Source organism: Salarias fasciatus, chromosome 20, assembly GCF_902148845.1.
Source record: "Salarias fasciatus chromosome 20, fSalaFa1.1, whole genome shotgun sequence".
Classification (NCBI taxonomy): domain Eukaryota; kingdom Metazoa; phylum Chordata; class Actinopteri; order Blenniiformes; family Blenniidae; genus Salarias; species Salarias fasciatus.
The window spans coordinates 18,031,116-18,043,315 of NC_043764.1; the positions used below are offsets into that span (position 1 = coordinate 18,031,116).

General features: G+C 44.5%; 1 protein-coding gene across 2 annotated transcripts; it reads left to right on the top strand.

Moving 5' to 3' along the window:
* The first annotated feature begins 261 nt into the window (after positions 1-261).
* On the top strand, positions 262-9,796 carry klhl12 (kelch-like family member 12). 2 transcript variants are annotated; one of them, XM_030119317.1, is made up of 12 exons: positions 262-609; positions 2,157-2,383; positions 2,474-2,627; positions 3,520-3,737; positions 4,711-4,860; positions 4,968-5,082; positions 5,168-5,274; positions 5,352-5,547; positions 5,648-5,806; positions 6,425-6,523; positions 6,601-6,787; positions 8,802-9,796. In XM_030119317.1, the coding sequence occupies exons 2-12, from the start codon at positions 2,201-2,203 to the stop codon at positions 8,926-8,928; spliced, it is 1,695 nt and encodes a 564-aa protein (XP_029975177.1). In that variant the 5' UTR covers positions 262-609; positions 2,157-2,200; the 3' UTR covers positions 8,929-9,796. The 2 variants fall into 2 exon arrangements, with proteins under 2 accessions (XP_029975177.1, XP_029975176.1); XM_030119316.1 differs by lacking the exon at positions 262-609 and adding an exon at positions 628-811.
* The last annotated feature ends 2,404 nt before the right edge of the window (positions 9,797-12,200 follow it).

The following is a 12,200-nucleotide window of genomic DNA, read 5'->3' on the forward strand; positions in this document are numbered from 1 at the left end:
ATTAACACGTTTAGGTTCAGACAGTTCAGACTAAAGTGTGTGCAAAATTCGAAAAACTCAAATGAAGAGCAAGCTGACTCCAGATCACATTCTTCTTATACTAGTTATGCAATAATGATCAATAATACTTCACATGGTTGAAAAATAGACATTTCCGCTGTATCTATTCGCGCTCCTGCGGGATGCGTGCACTCCTCGGCGGGCGGACCGAACCCGACATGACACCGGCAGCCCGGCCGGGAGCGCGCACGCACTATACGTGACGGTCTGTTTACGTTGACTCTGTGAAGTCGCTGCTGCTGTGACCTGCTGCAGTTTAGTCAACGCTGTGTTGTAGCTGCATGAGGAAATTAAAAAAAAAAAGAAAAGAAAACCTGCGTCGGGAGATAATATGACGCCGTTTTGACCGTCCAGACGTTTCAGCCGTCGCGGAGGCGGCGCTCAGTGCGGCCGGGCTCAGGTCGTCATGGATTCGCGGTAGTTGAGGGTCTTTTTCCTCAGACAGCGTGACTGACAGCGGGAGCTGGGACAAGGGACTTTGGTGCTACTAACGTTAGCTAGCGAGGCAACTTAGCTAGACGTTTTGAATCAGCGTTACGGCGGCGACAGGTATTATGTCCATTCTTGACAAGTTGTTGTGTGTGTGTCGCTTCATGTCTTGTCCTCCTCCGGCCGCCAGCTCACTTCGTGTGGCCGTGTTTTCCTAGTTGTTCTGTGGCGTTGGCGTTAGCCGTCAGCTGTCGCCGCTAGCTAATGTGTAGCTATAGTTATTGCCTCCCAGTGGTGGAAAAAGTATTCAGATCGTTCAACGGTAAGTTGCATTACAGTGCAAAAAACAAAACAAAACAAAACAAAAAAACAATTGAAATATAAGTATTTTCAAGATGGATCACCTGATGTAAAAAGTATTTTGTTGTCCCTCATTAGATTACTGCTCCAGTCATTCACATTTTCACTGTTCTCCCTACTGTATACATTTATGTTTACATTAATTTATATTCATATATTGCTCATTGGAGATATTTAACTGAGGCTACAAATATCAAATATATTGTCAATTTTTTTCTTCCATTTTTCAAGTCCTGTTTACTGCTCCTCTAATGTTCACTGACATCACATCGACAGAAATTCTTATCTGCAGTGACCATATTAGCTTTTAAATTATAGTAAAATCATCACAGTGTGGATTTAGACTGCAAATGATCTTGACAGTCAATTCATCAGTCAACTTTAACCTAACAGTTGTATCTTCTAGTTTGATTTACAAGCAAGAAGAGCTCAAAGCTGTGATGGAAATTAGAGACAACAGTAGATCAGTATTCACATTCTGAGCTTTATCACTAGAGAGAGTTCATGTCAAGCATCAACCTTTTCTGCATGACTTATTTGTTTAAACTCTTGCCAGTTAGAAAACCTTTTTCGCCCGAGTTCTCATATATTAGTAGATTCGCCCCATTTATCTGCACTTGTTGAAAACTGAAATGTTTTACCACAAACAACCAGAAGATTTGCTAAAGTGTAAGACCACACAAAAAAGCTCTAGCGCTTTTTTTTAATCTGCATTAAAAATAGAACAGAATACACATGTTCGGTGTTCAACAGTGATTGAACATTTATCCTGTGGACTTGTATGTGTGTTTTGTGTTTTCTTTTTGCTTGTGTTTTCCATCTGTGTTTTTTTGTATGTTGCTTTACATTTCTTTTGTCTTTATAAGATGTTCTTTCAGTTTTATTGTGCAGCCACCTGCTCAGTTCATGCTTTATTCGATTACAGTCGCATTCATTTTTTAATTCCTTGTATCTAATTTTTATTATATTCCCTTTTTTTCTGTCATGATGAGGTTGATTTTATTTTATCATTGAGTTTTTTTTTTCTTTCATAAGACCAAGAGAACCCTAATCTTGAGATACTTGTTCAGTGATCTCTCCACATCTTAATTCCACAGTTTTTATTTATGTGTCACAATAAAGCGACACTTTCTTTTTTTGTGATGAGAGATGTTCGCTTTAATGTGACCGGCGTCCTAAATAGTTGCCACTTCATTTTCTGCCCAGTGACTAATCACTCGCAGATCTTCTGTTATACATTCTGAAAAGCCGTTTTTTTTTCCTGAATATTTTTCTCTTCCTAAGAAGAGCTCATCTGTTGTTTTCAGATTCCCTCAGCAGTTTGAGGTCCTTAACGGATTCTCAAGGCGTCATGGCTCCGAAGGACATCATGACTAATTCCCACGCCAAGTCCATCCTCAACGCCATGAACTCACTTCGCAAGAGCAACACGCTCTGCGACATCACTCTGAGGGTGGAGAACACAGATTTCCCTGCTCACCGGATTGTGTTGGCCGCTTGCAGCGACTACTTCTGTGCCATGTTCACCAGTGAGGTAACCAGAGAGAGAAATGGCTCATTCTAGTTTGATGAATATAACGTGTAATCTTTGTCTAATCATGTTTCTGTCGTTGTTGCTCTGCAGCTTGCAGAAAAGGGGAAATCTTTCGTGGACATTCAGGGGCTCAATGCATCTACGATGGAGATCTTGCTGGACTTCGTGTACACAGAGACGGTTCTGGTCACGGTGGAGAACGTGCAGGAGTTGCTCCCTGCGGCCTGCTTGCTGCAGCTCAAAGGTGCGCTCAGAGGCACCGGCTGGACCGGCTGCTCTTGAAAGATGTGTGCTGGTGCAGGCCTGTGTTGTTGTGAGTGTATTCACAGGGAGTCCGCAGCTCCTGAGACTCTGTTGAAAGTAAAGAAAAGCCTAGAAGTGTGTTGAAAGATCCTTTTTTGTAAGCAGGTCAACATTTTTTTTATTTACCTACTGTATACACTGTTTGGCTGTATAGGTTTTACTGTTGGATGCTGTTTCAAACAGCATCTTTTTTGACTCCCTCCATCTTTAGTTATGATTATTAAAGATGTATATATATATATATATAACTATCTAACAGTATCATATAAACATTGATAAAGGAAACTTCTCCACCTTGTAATCTTACATTCACATGCAGAATTGTGCCAAACAGTCCTACACTTTAAAGTAGATCTGTGGAGATAAGAAACTTACTAGAAATATAGAAAGCTTAATCAGTAATTAATGGAAAACAGGCTGATTAACTGGTTTTTATTTTTAAATGTAGAGTATACTGACATGTACTTTACACCCATAAAAACATGTTTATAGCAATTCAGTTTTACTGGTAGCTATTGTGTGACGGCTCCTCCAGTCAGTGAAGGAAAACCCATGAAGCTTTCTTTTGTTTTAGTTTTAGTTTTTTCTAAGTTTAGATCTTGTCAAGTTTGGTCAATTGTGTAACAAGAATTATTGGTCAAGATCATGAAAGTTCTCTAAAAAGGTTTAATGATGTTTAATCCATTTGAAGCTTTACTGGAATAACACCAGAGCACAGTCCTGTATCCTCAGATTAAGACCTGAACTTACCAACACTTAAATATTAATGTTCACGTCCTGTTCATCAGTTTACGGGTTCATCTCTTTCTTCCGTCTCTATTTGTTTCCCTCAGGAGTAAAAAGAGCGTGTTGTGATTTTCTGGAGAGTCAGCTCGACCCCTCCAACTGTCTGGGCATTCGAGACTTCGCAGAAACTCACAACTGCCTGGACCTGATGCAGGCCGCTGAGCTCTTTTCCCAGAAGCACTTCTCCGAGGTCGTCCAGCATGAGGAGTTCATGCTGCTGAGCCAGACAGAAGTGGAAAAACTTATAAAATGTGATGAAATCCAGGTAAGAGGGGAAATAATAACTTCTCTAAGGGTTTCCAGTTTTCCGAGGATATTGCAGGAGCACAGCATTCTGTATGTTTCAAACATCAGATTTCCTTCTTTTTCACTAAGAGAGAAACAAAGCTGATTTCAGTTTAAACACTTTAGCTTTTGCTCCCATTTTTTTTGAGCTGAACTCAGACATCTGAGACTTTTTCCTCCTGTACATAAAAGACCAATTCCTCAAATACTGTTCTCCAATGTGTGTTAGTGAGCACTTCTCTGCAGAGACGATCCCTCCACCTCACAGGCGCGGCAGATCAACCCGCTGATTAGACAGAGGGTTATTGCACAGGTGTGCACGTGAAACAGCTCTGGCGAAACGGGAGTCACGTTCAGGGTTTATTTCTCCTCCTTTCATTTTGTTTGTCGTCTCAGTGTGAACCTATGGCTGCTGGGCTTATGCTCAGTTTCACGTTTGCAGTTTACGTGTTTACATTTGCAGTGAAAGGTGAAATTATAGTGCAAACAATAAAGATAGACATTAGACTATAATTGAGCCCCTTCTGCCTCTGATAAATGCCGCTTTCAAAAACCGACTCTTCACCGAGACCGGAGTAAAGGTTGACGATGTTATCTTGGGTTCACTTGGATGTTTTCTTTAATTACAATTAAATATCGCAGAGTGCAGTCGTCCTCGTCAGCTGTGGACGTGGAACACTGCAAGCGCTGAATGGAGGCAGCACAGACGGATGGTTTAACTGTTTTGATGTGGAATGGTTTAATTCAGGGGTCGCCAGACTTTTTGAAACTGAGAGCTGCATCAAGAACACCAAGTAATACGAATACAAGTAATACTGTGAGTTTTGTTTGATTATCATGGCTTGAAATAGCATAGCACCTGCAGCTATCAGCAGACAGTCGGGTTAAAGCGTGGATTTATTGCTGGAGCTGTGAATTCTCTCACTCTGTAAATTCTCGCCGTCTGTGCTCAGGTGGACTCCGAGGAGCCGGTTTTTGAAGCCGTGTTAAACTGGGTCAAACACAATCGGAAGGAGCGAGAGCCCTACCTGCCCGACATGCTGGAGTTTGTGCGAATGCCGCTCCTGACGCCCCGCTACATCACGGACGTCATCGACGCAGAGGTGAGCCCGCTCCGCTGGCTGTAGAATCTCACCCCGGGGCGCCGGCAGAGGATCGCTTGTTGTCGTGTTTACTGCGTTGTAATCAGACAAGTCCCCACTCGTTGCAGCCTCTCATCCGGTGCAGCCTGCCATGCCGAGACCTCGTTGACGAGGCCAAGAAATTCCACCTGAGACCGGAGCTGCGGAGTGAGATGCAGGGCCCGCGCACGCAGGCCAGACTAGGTGTGAAGGCTGTTTTCAGCCACAGTTTAGCTCAACACAGATTGTCGTTTCCGGCTGCTTTGTAATCCTCTCCTCTCCCACTCAGGTGCCAAAGAAGTCCTGCTAGTTATCGGTGGGTTTGGAAGCCAGCAGTCGCCCATAGACATCGTCGAGAAATACGATCCCAAAACTCAAGAGTGGAGCTTCCTGCCTGTGAGCGAAGCGTCAACAACAGGTTTAGATTTCCCCAGAAGGTTTGGCAGATACACTCACACACGTGTCTTCGTCAGAATATCGCTCGGAAGCGGCGCTACGTGGCCACGGTGTCGCTCCACGACCGGGTGTACGTGATCGGAGGTTACGACGGGCGGTCCAGGCTCAGCTCGGTTGAATGTCTGGACTACACAGCGGATGAAGATGGCGTCTGGTACACCGTCGCCACCATGAATGTACGCCGCGGCCTCGCGGGAGCCACGACACTCGGAGGTGAGGGAGTTACAACCTCACACGTGTTTCTTTCACGCCGGCTTCCTCTTGTCTCGTCAGTAACAGTTGTGGTGTTATTTATTTTTTGGTCTCTGAACAGACATGATCTATGTGGCCGGGGGCTTCGATGGCAGCCGGCGGCACACCAGCATGGAGCGCTACGATCCGAACATCGACCAGTGGAGCATGCTGGGAGATATGCAGACCGCTCGAGAAGGAGCAGGTCTGGTGGTGGCCAGTGGGCTCATATACTGTTTAGGTGAGGAGAAGGCAGAGCTGCATTCCAGTCTTTGGTGTTTTGTTCCAGCATTTCAGTTTTTCTTTTAATTCACTGTTTACACCCCGACATGAATTATTAATCTTTGCAGCCGCGCAGCTCTGCTGCCGCACTTCTGTCCTCTTACTGCAGATTAGTTTGATTCTGTTCTGACCCAAATATAAGTCCATCTTTAAGAATCTTGAAGTGAGACGTGGCATACTCTCCTGTCCAACAACGTCGTTGATCCACCTCTCCTCCTCACACGCTCACCTGTCGGGATCTTTGAGGGAGTAGCTCATTTTCTCCCGTCGTCGCCGTGTTTCAGCCTTTCGAGCCGCTGCCTGACGGATGAGTCACTCTGCAGTCCCTCACTGCAGCCGCCACGCTTTGAACTCCTGTTCAGTCGTCATGAATCGGTGCACACTGACCTCAAACGCTCCGCGAGATTAAAAACGAGCCACCAAAACACTTCAAAAGCAGCAAAAAAGACCCGACCCGATAGGAAAATTCCCACCCGCCACTCAAAACATCAGACGTGCTTCCAAATGAGACGCCTCAGTGAGGGACCTTTTGACTGATGCACGCCCCTCTCAACATCATCCTGATACTCTTTCTCAGGCGGATACGACGGACTGAATATCCTGAATTCAGTGGAGCGCTACGACCCGCACACAGGCCACTGGACCAGCGTCACGCCCATGGCCACCAAGCGCTCTGGTGGGTAAAAGCAGGGAGGATCAGAGGGAGGAAAACACGCGGCGAGCGACTTTCTGACGCTTCCGTTCTGCCTCCAGGTGCCGGCGTGGCTTTGCTGAACGACCACATCTACGTGGTGGGAGGCTTCGACGGCGTGTCACACCTGGACTCAGTGGAGGTCTACAACATCCGGACAGACTACTGGACCACCGTGGCCAGTATGACCACCCCTCGGTGTTACGTGGGAGCGACCGTTCTCCGAGGAAGACTCTACGCCATCGCAGGGTGAGGAAGAAAGGCCGCTCTGACTTCTAACTGATGATTCACCCATTTTTCATTCGGTCCGCAGCGAGCACTTAGTATTTTGAAAGGCAACTGCAGAATCTGGAGAGAAAAAAAGCAGCATCCAGACTTGACAGGATGTGGAATCAAACTGCAGCTGTGAATCGATGCTCATGCACAAATCTCACCCCGCAAGAAGCCGCGAGCATAAAAATGTCCGTGTCCTTCATAAAATCCACCGAAAGGCTGAGATTGCCGGGCCTTGTGTAACATTCCCGCCCGTGTTTTGTCTCAGCAGCTCCGGGGTTTATCCCCTCCATGCTGTCTGGAGAAACACAAAGAGCACATTTACTGCTCAAAAGGAAAACAGCAGCTTTGAAGAGAATCTTTTTATTTGTCAGTGTCAGGAGTCTGAAGCTTTCTCCACACTTGAAAACAAATGTTTTGCACAGAGTGGAACTTCCTCCTGATCTCACTCTGTTTAGTTATTGTTCTCGTCGCGGCTGCTGTAGACGGGGGAAGAAAAGCCACCAAAACACAACACTGGGAGTGAATAAAGTATTTATGTATTTTAAATAAGGGCTACAGGGAATTTGGGTTTTTAAGATAACTGCTTCATGGTCGTGGGGATTTCTCCTGGTTTCACCTCGACACGCAGTAACTTTTAACCGACCCTTTACCATGAATTGAAAAACAAGCTCATTCATTAATGTCCGTCACATCGGGCTCCGGCCGAAGCACAGATCTGTCCAGCGTGTGTTCAGCTGTCGCCGGACTACAACGCGGCGTCATGTTTCACAACGTTATAAACTGCTGTGCGTTACTTTGTCATCCGATGAGCCTTCAAACTCGCACATGTGTAACTCGGAGACCTGTTAGATTGTGTTTCTCACCACTTGGTGAAACAACACGTCTCCACAGATTTATGCGGGCTCTCTCAGGGTTGGCTTTCTTCGATTATCTCAGTGTAATCTCCTAGTCTGTCTTAAATCAAGATTTAAAGCACTGCTTCTCAACTTGTTTCCCCCCCTGTGGAGGCCTCTTAAAAGAAGAGAGAGAGAGCGAGAGAGAGAGGGATGGAAACCCCTGATCAATCTGATCTGCAGCGAGGACAAACTGCCGGAGTCACGCCTGCTGTCACAGACCTGCTAAGAAAACCAGTGTATAGTTTCTGCTGTAAGAGACAATAACTGTCTTGATTTATGCTAAACTGATTTTAACGACCTCAGAACAAACTAAGTTTTGTGAGAACTGGAGCTACAAATTTCATTTTAAATGTGAGCAGAATGATTAAAGGGAGTCCCACAGCCCAAGTTTGGAACGACAGATGCAGATCTGTCCTCAGCATCAATAAGGCATTCCTGTTGTTTGAAGGCGGTCTCTCCACACAGCCCGCTCCTCCACAGACGTCCATGAAGCGGCGAGTGCTACTAAACCACATGCAGTCCAGAAATCTTTGGTTAAAGAGCTAAAACTCCTGCAACATGGTAGATTAAATAAGAAACTCCAAAAAATCTGCTGCGTTCAGCGTATCTCCCAGAAGCAGTCTTTCCTCTGTCTATCGTACTGATTTCTGGGAATATTGTAACAATCCAGGTGAACGCTATGAGAAGACAGGATAACAAGTCCATGATTTGTTCCAACGCTGACTGCTCTCACTCACTCACTCACTCCTGAAGAACAAAGGGATAAGATGATCACGCTTTGGGGAAGCTGTATTGTGGGTGTGTGTTCTTAACTTACCACTCGACCCACAGTGACGTTAAATAAGTAGAAAATGAATTGTTTTCATCTCACTGTTATGGTGGTGCGTCAGTGGCAGCCGAACGGGAGTCGCTGGTGTTTCTTCTCACACTCTGCTTGTTAAAAACTGCCTTATGCCTCGGTGGATAAATACAGAAATTCAGCTGGAGTGCGAGACACAACTAGTTCCAGCATTAAATGAGTTAAACTGTGAAGTTTTCCTGTGCTGAGCAGCCTGGATGACAACTTTCGTTTCCTGGCCTTTCCTCTTCAGATACGACGGGAACTCGCTCCTCAGCAGCATCGAATGTTACGACCCGGTCATCGACTCCTGGGAGGTGGTCACCTCCATGGCGACGCAGCGGTGCGACGCCGGCGTCTGCGTGCTCCGGGAGAAGTGACGGCCGGAGGAGAGCCGAGCGGCCGGACAGGCAGCTAGACTTTGCTAAAACTCCGCTGAAGCGGAGCCACAAAGGGAGATGATTGTTCGCCAGTATGCAAAGAGGCACTCTTTTAAAGAAAAAAAAAACAAAAGAAAAAAGAAACCCATATAATTCTCTGTGAAGCCCAGCAGTATGGGACGGCCTCTTGAAACGACGGTTCACCCCTCGCCACTCAGAGATGTGCTACAGAGATTCAGCTTCACCTCAGAAGACGCCTCCGAGGAGCCCATCACCACTTGCATGACTCTTGTCGGTGGTTTACTCGTGTCTGTCGTTACCCGTGAGATTATTTTTTCAGTTTGTCCTCAAAGTGCAATATATTTCTACTCATCACACACGAACGAGTGGAGCAGACCCAGACTCCAGCTGCTGCTATCTGCCTTATACCTTTGGCCTCCGTAGGACAGTGGTCATCCGTGTTGCCTCCCATTAGACTGACGATAACTGAGTGAGCTCATTCGGCGTATCTGAGATCATCGACGGTATCTCAGCCCCCCCCCCCTTTTTTTGTAAACGCTTCCTGTAAAACTCTGCTTTTGGATGGGAATCACTTTAATACAGAAGATTTAATACGTATGGTTCCTCTCAGAAAATATATTTCCAGACGAATGTTGTTTCAGGAAATGACTGAATCGTGCCAGTTGATTATTCTATTGTCCCTTGATTTGGCAACAAAAAAATTGAGAAGACAAAAGTAATAACTATGAGGTGCATGTGATGTAATGTTTGTTTTTCCTTAGCATATAGATCTGGACGTGTATGTGTAAGCTATACGGTCCGAACATCACTGTTGCCTGGGAAGTAAATAAACACACTGAGAACTCGTGTCTGTGGTGAATCTGAACCCGGAGAGATAAAATACCTCTGACTGATTCGCACGTTGTCAGCAGGGCCGAGCCGGGGTGAGAAAAGTCGGCGCTCGCATCTCGCAGAGGAAACACAAAGAACCGTCCTGCTGCTCCGAGTTGGATGTGTTTATTTTGATTCTCACAAACTGTAAAACGCTGGATTCCTCCAAACGGATTCACCCTCAGCTTTCACACAGTCTCCGTTTGAGCACTGCTTTCATTCTTTAACAGCTGGTAGAATTTCAAACACCCTCCCAGCTAAAAGTCAATTATAGAAATAAACAAGTTTGAATATGAATCACTGATAATGTTTGATAATGAGGATTTGAAACAATTTCTAGACAATTCAGTCATATTTGCAATGAAGTGCGTAAAACATTCAAAACTTGTTTGAAATTTAATGAAAGTGTATTTAAAAAAGAATTGCTGTTAGATTTAATAATAGAAGTAATTTAGTGACCTTCACGTTGCCAATTTAATTTGTTGTATATATTTAATATGTAATTAAAAAAAATTGAAATATATTTGAATACAAAAAACTGGCAAATGGCTGATTTTAGAGCTGCACTTTGTTCCTGGGGCACAGTGGTGTCCAACCTGTGGTTCAGGACCTTCTAAAGGACCTGAAGTCTAAAGCAGGCTTGATAAACCGCCTGGCCCTACGGTTGTTTTTTCTCCGTCACTCTTATTTCCCTCTACCTGTACCTCAGTGCATGCGAGTCGCATCCTCATCCTCAGGTGACTGCTGACAGGAACGCTGGTATCCAGGCAACAGGTGCAGCGGCGACTCCTCCGCCCGTTATTCAGAGAGCGTTACGTGAAGAGGAGGACGGAGGGATCGGCCTTTAATTGATTTCACGCAGAGAAGAAGCTCCTCTTCCGACCGACCAGACAGAGAAGCCACTCATTGCTCAGTACACATTATCTATGTGCAAAATGTATTATTGTTGCAATTTCAACATACATAATATACATATTTCAAAAGACTGACTGAAGATCAGTAGATTATGTTTCATGGGCTTCGTAGTGGTGACAGAGCGATCAGTTAACTGATGATCAGTGATTCTCAATAAAACACCTGAGCAGTTTTTTTTTACTGATTAGAGTGGAGCAAAGGTGTATCACAGACGTAGCCCCACTTCCTCACGTCACATACAGGAGAATTCGTTACACTGCTGGAAAATAATGACAAGTAATGACGAGCATTTAACCACAGAAAACTGAACTTTGTGGCCTTTCAGTTGGGAGTGTGTACGTTGTGATTGTAGCATGTGTGTAGTCTTCGCACAGTTTACAAAACTGCCTCTAAGTGTGTGTGTGTGTGTGTGTGTGTGTGTGTGTGTGTGATAGCCTGTTCCTGGTGCCTTTGACCACAGTTGGCTGAGATCAGCGCCTCGCAGCTCGATAAGCAGATGGACAGAGGTGAGGTGTGTGCTGGACAAAGATCAAGACGACTCTTTATTGCTCCTCTGGTGTTTTGTTTAACCCCTGTGTGGAACGTTGAGTCGGATTTTTTAATTGGGATATGATTTTACGAGGATTTAATGTATTTTTAATCAAGTTTTAAAATTCCTACCTTGGATCATGTAATAATAAGGTTGTATTACAGTTCCACTGATTACCTGTATGGACATTGCTCACACCATTGGCTAACATTTTAAGTTAGATTTCTGCTCCTGCTCCAGTTTTACCGTCAATCAGTGTTTTATATATATGAATGTAATTTCCAATCCAAGCGTTTGACTTGAAATTGTTTATTTTAATGCACAAAGGGTAAAATGTGGCAGACTTTCTAATGAACTCACACCGCTCAAAAAATAATAACGCATTAAAATCAGTGTTGTTATCAATTATTTTCGTCTCCAAGGGTGTAACAATCTCTTCCAGAAAATTCCAGCATCTGGTGTATTAAAAATATTTCATAATTTGTGTTTTTATCATTTCAGGACTATGGGTTAAAATCCATTAAAGGGTTGAATTTATTCAGGAAGAACATGTAAGTTTTACACTTCTCAAGTTGGTCAAAAGTTTTCATGCAGTTAAACTGAAAAAAAAACATATGGTAATATTATATAGATCTATTTAGGAGCAGAAAATTATTTTGCACTATAGGTGAAACGTCAATATTCACTGGAGGAGCGCAGAAAGGTTACTACAATAACTTCGTCCTCTCACATCTCCTTTGCACTTCCCTGTTGTTGGTAAATAAATATATTATATGGAGCTTTATCCCCACTTCAGCGGCCTCAGAGCTCGTTTTATTGTTGGTCACAGTCAGTGGTTCATGCACGCTGCCCACGCTGCACCAGGCAAAGTCCTCCAGCTCCACGGCTCCAGATCAGCATCAGAGTCTGAAGCTGTAGCTCTTTATATGTAACAACA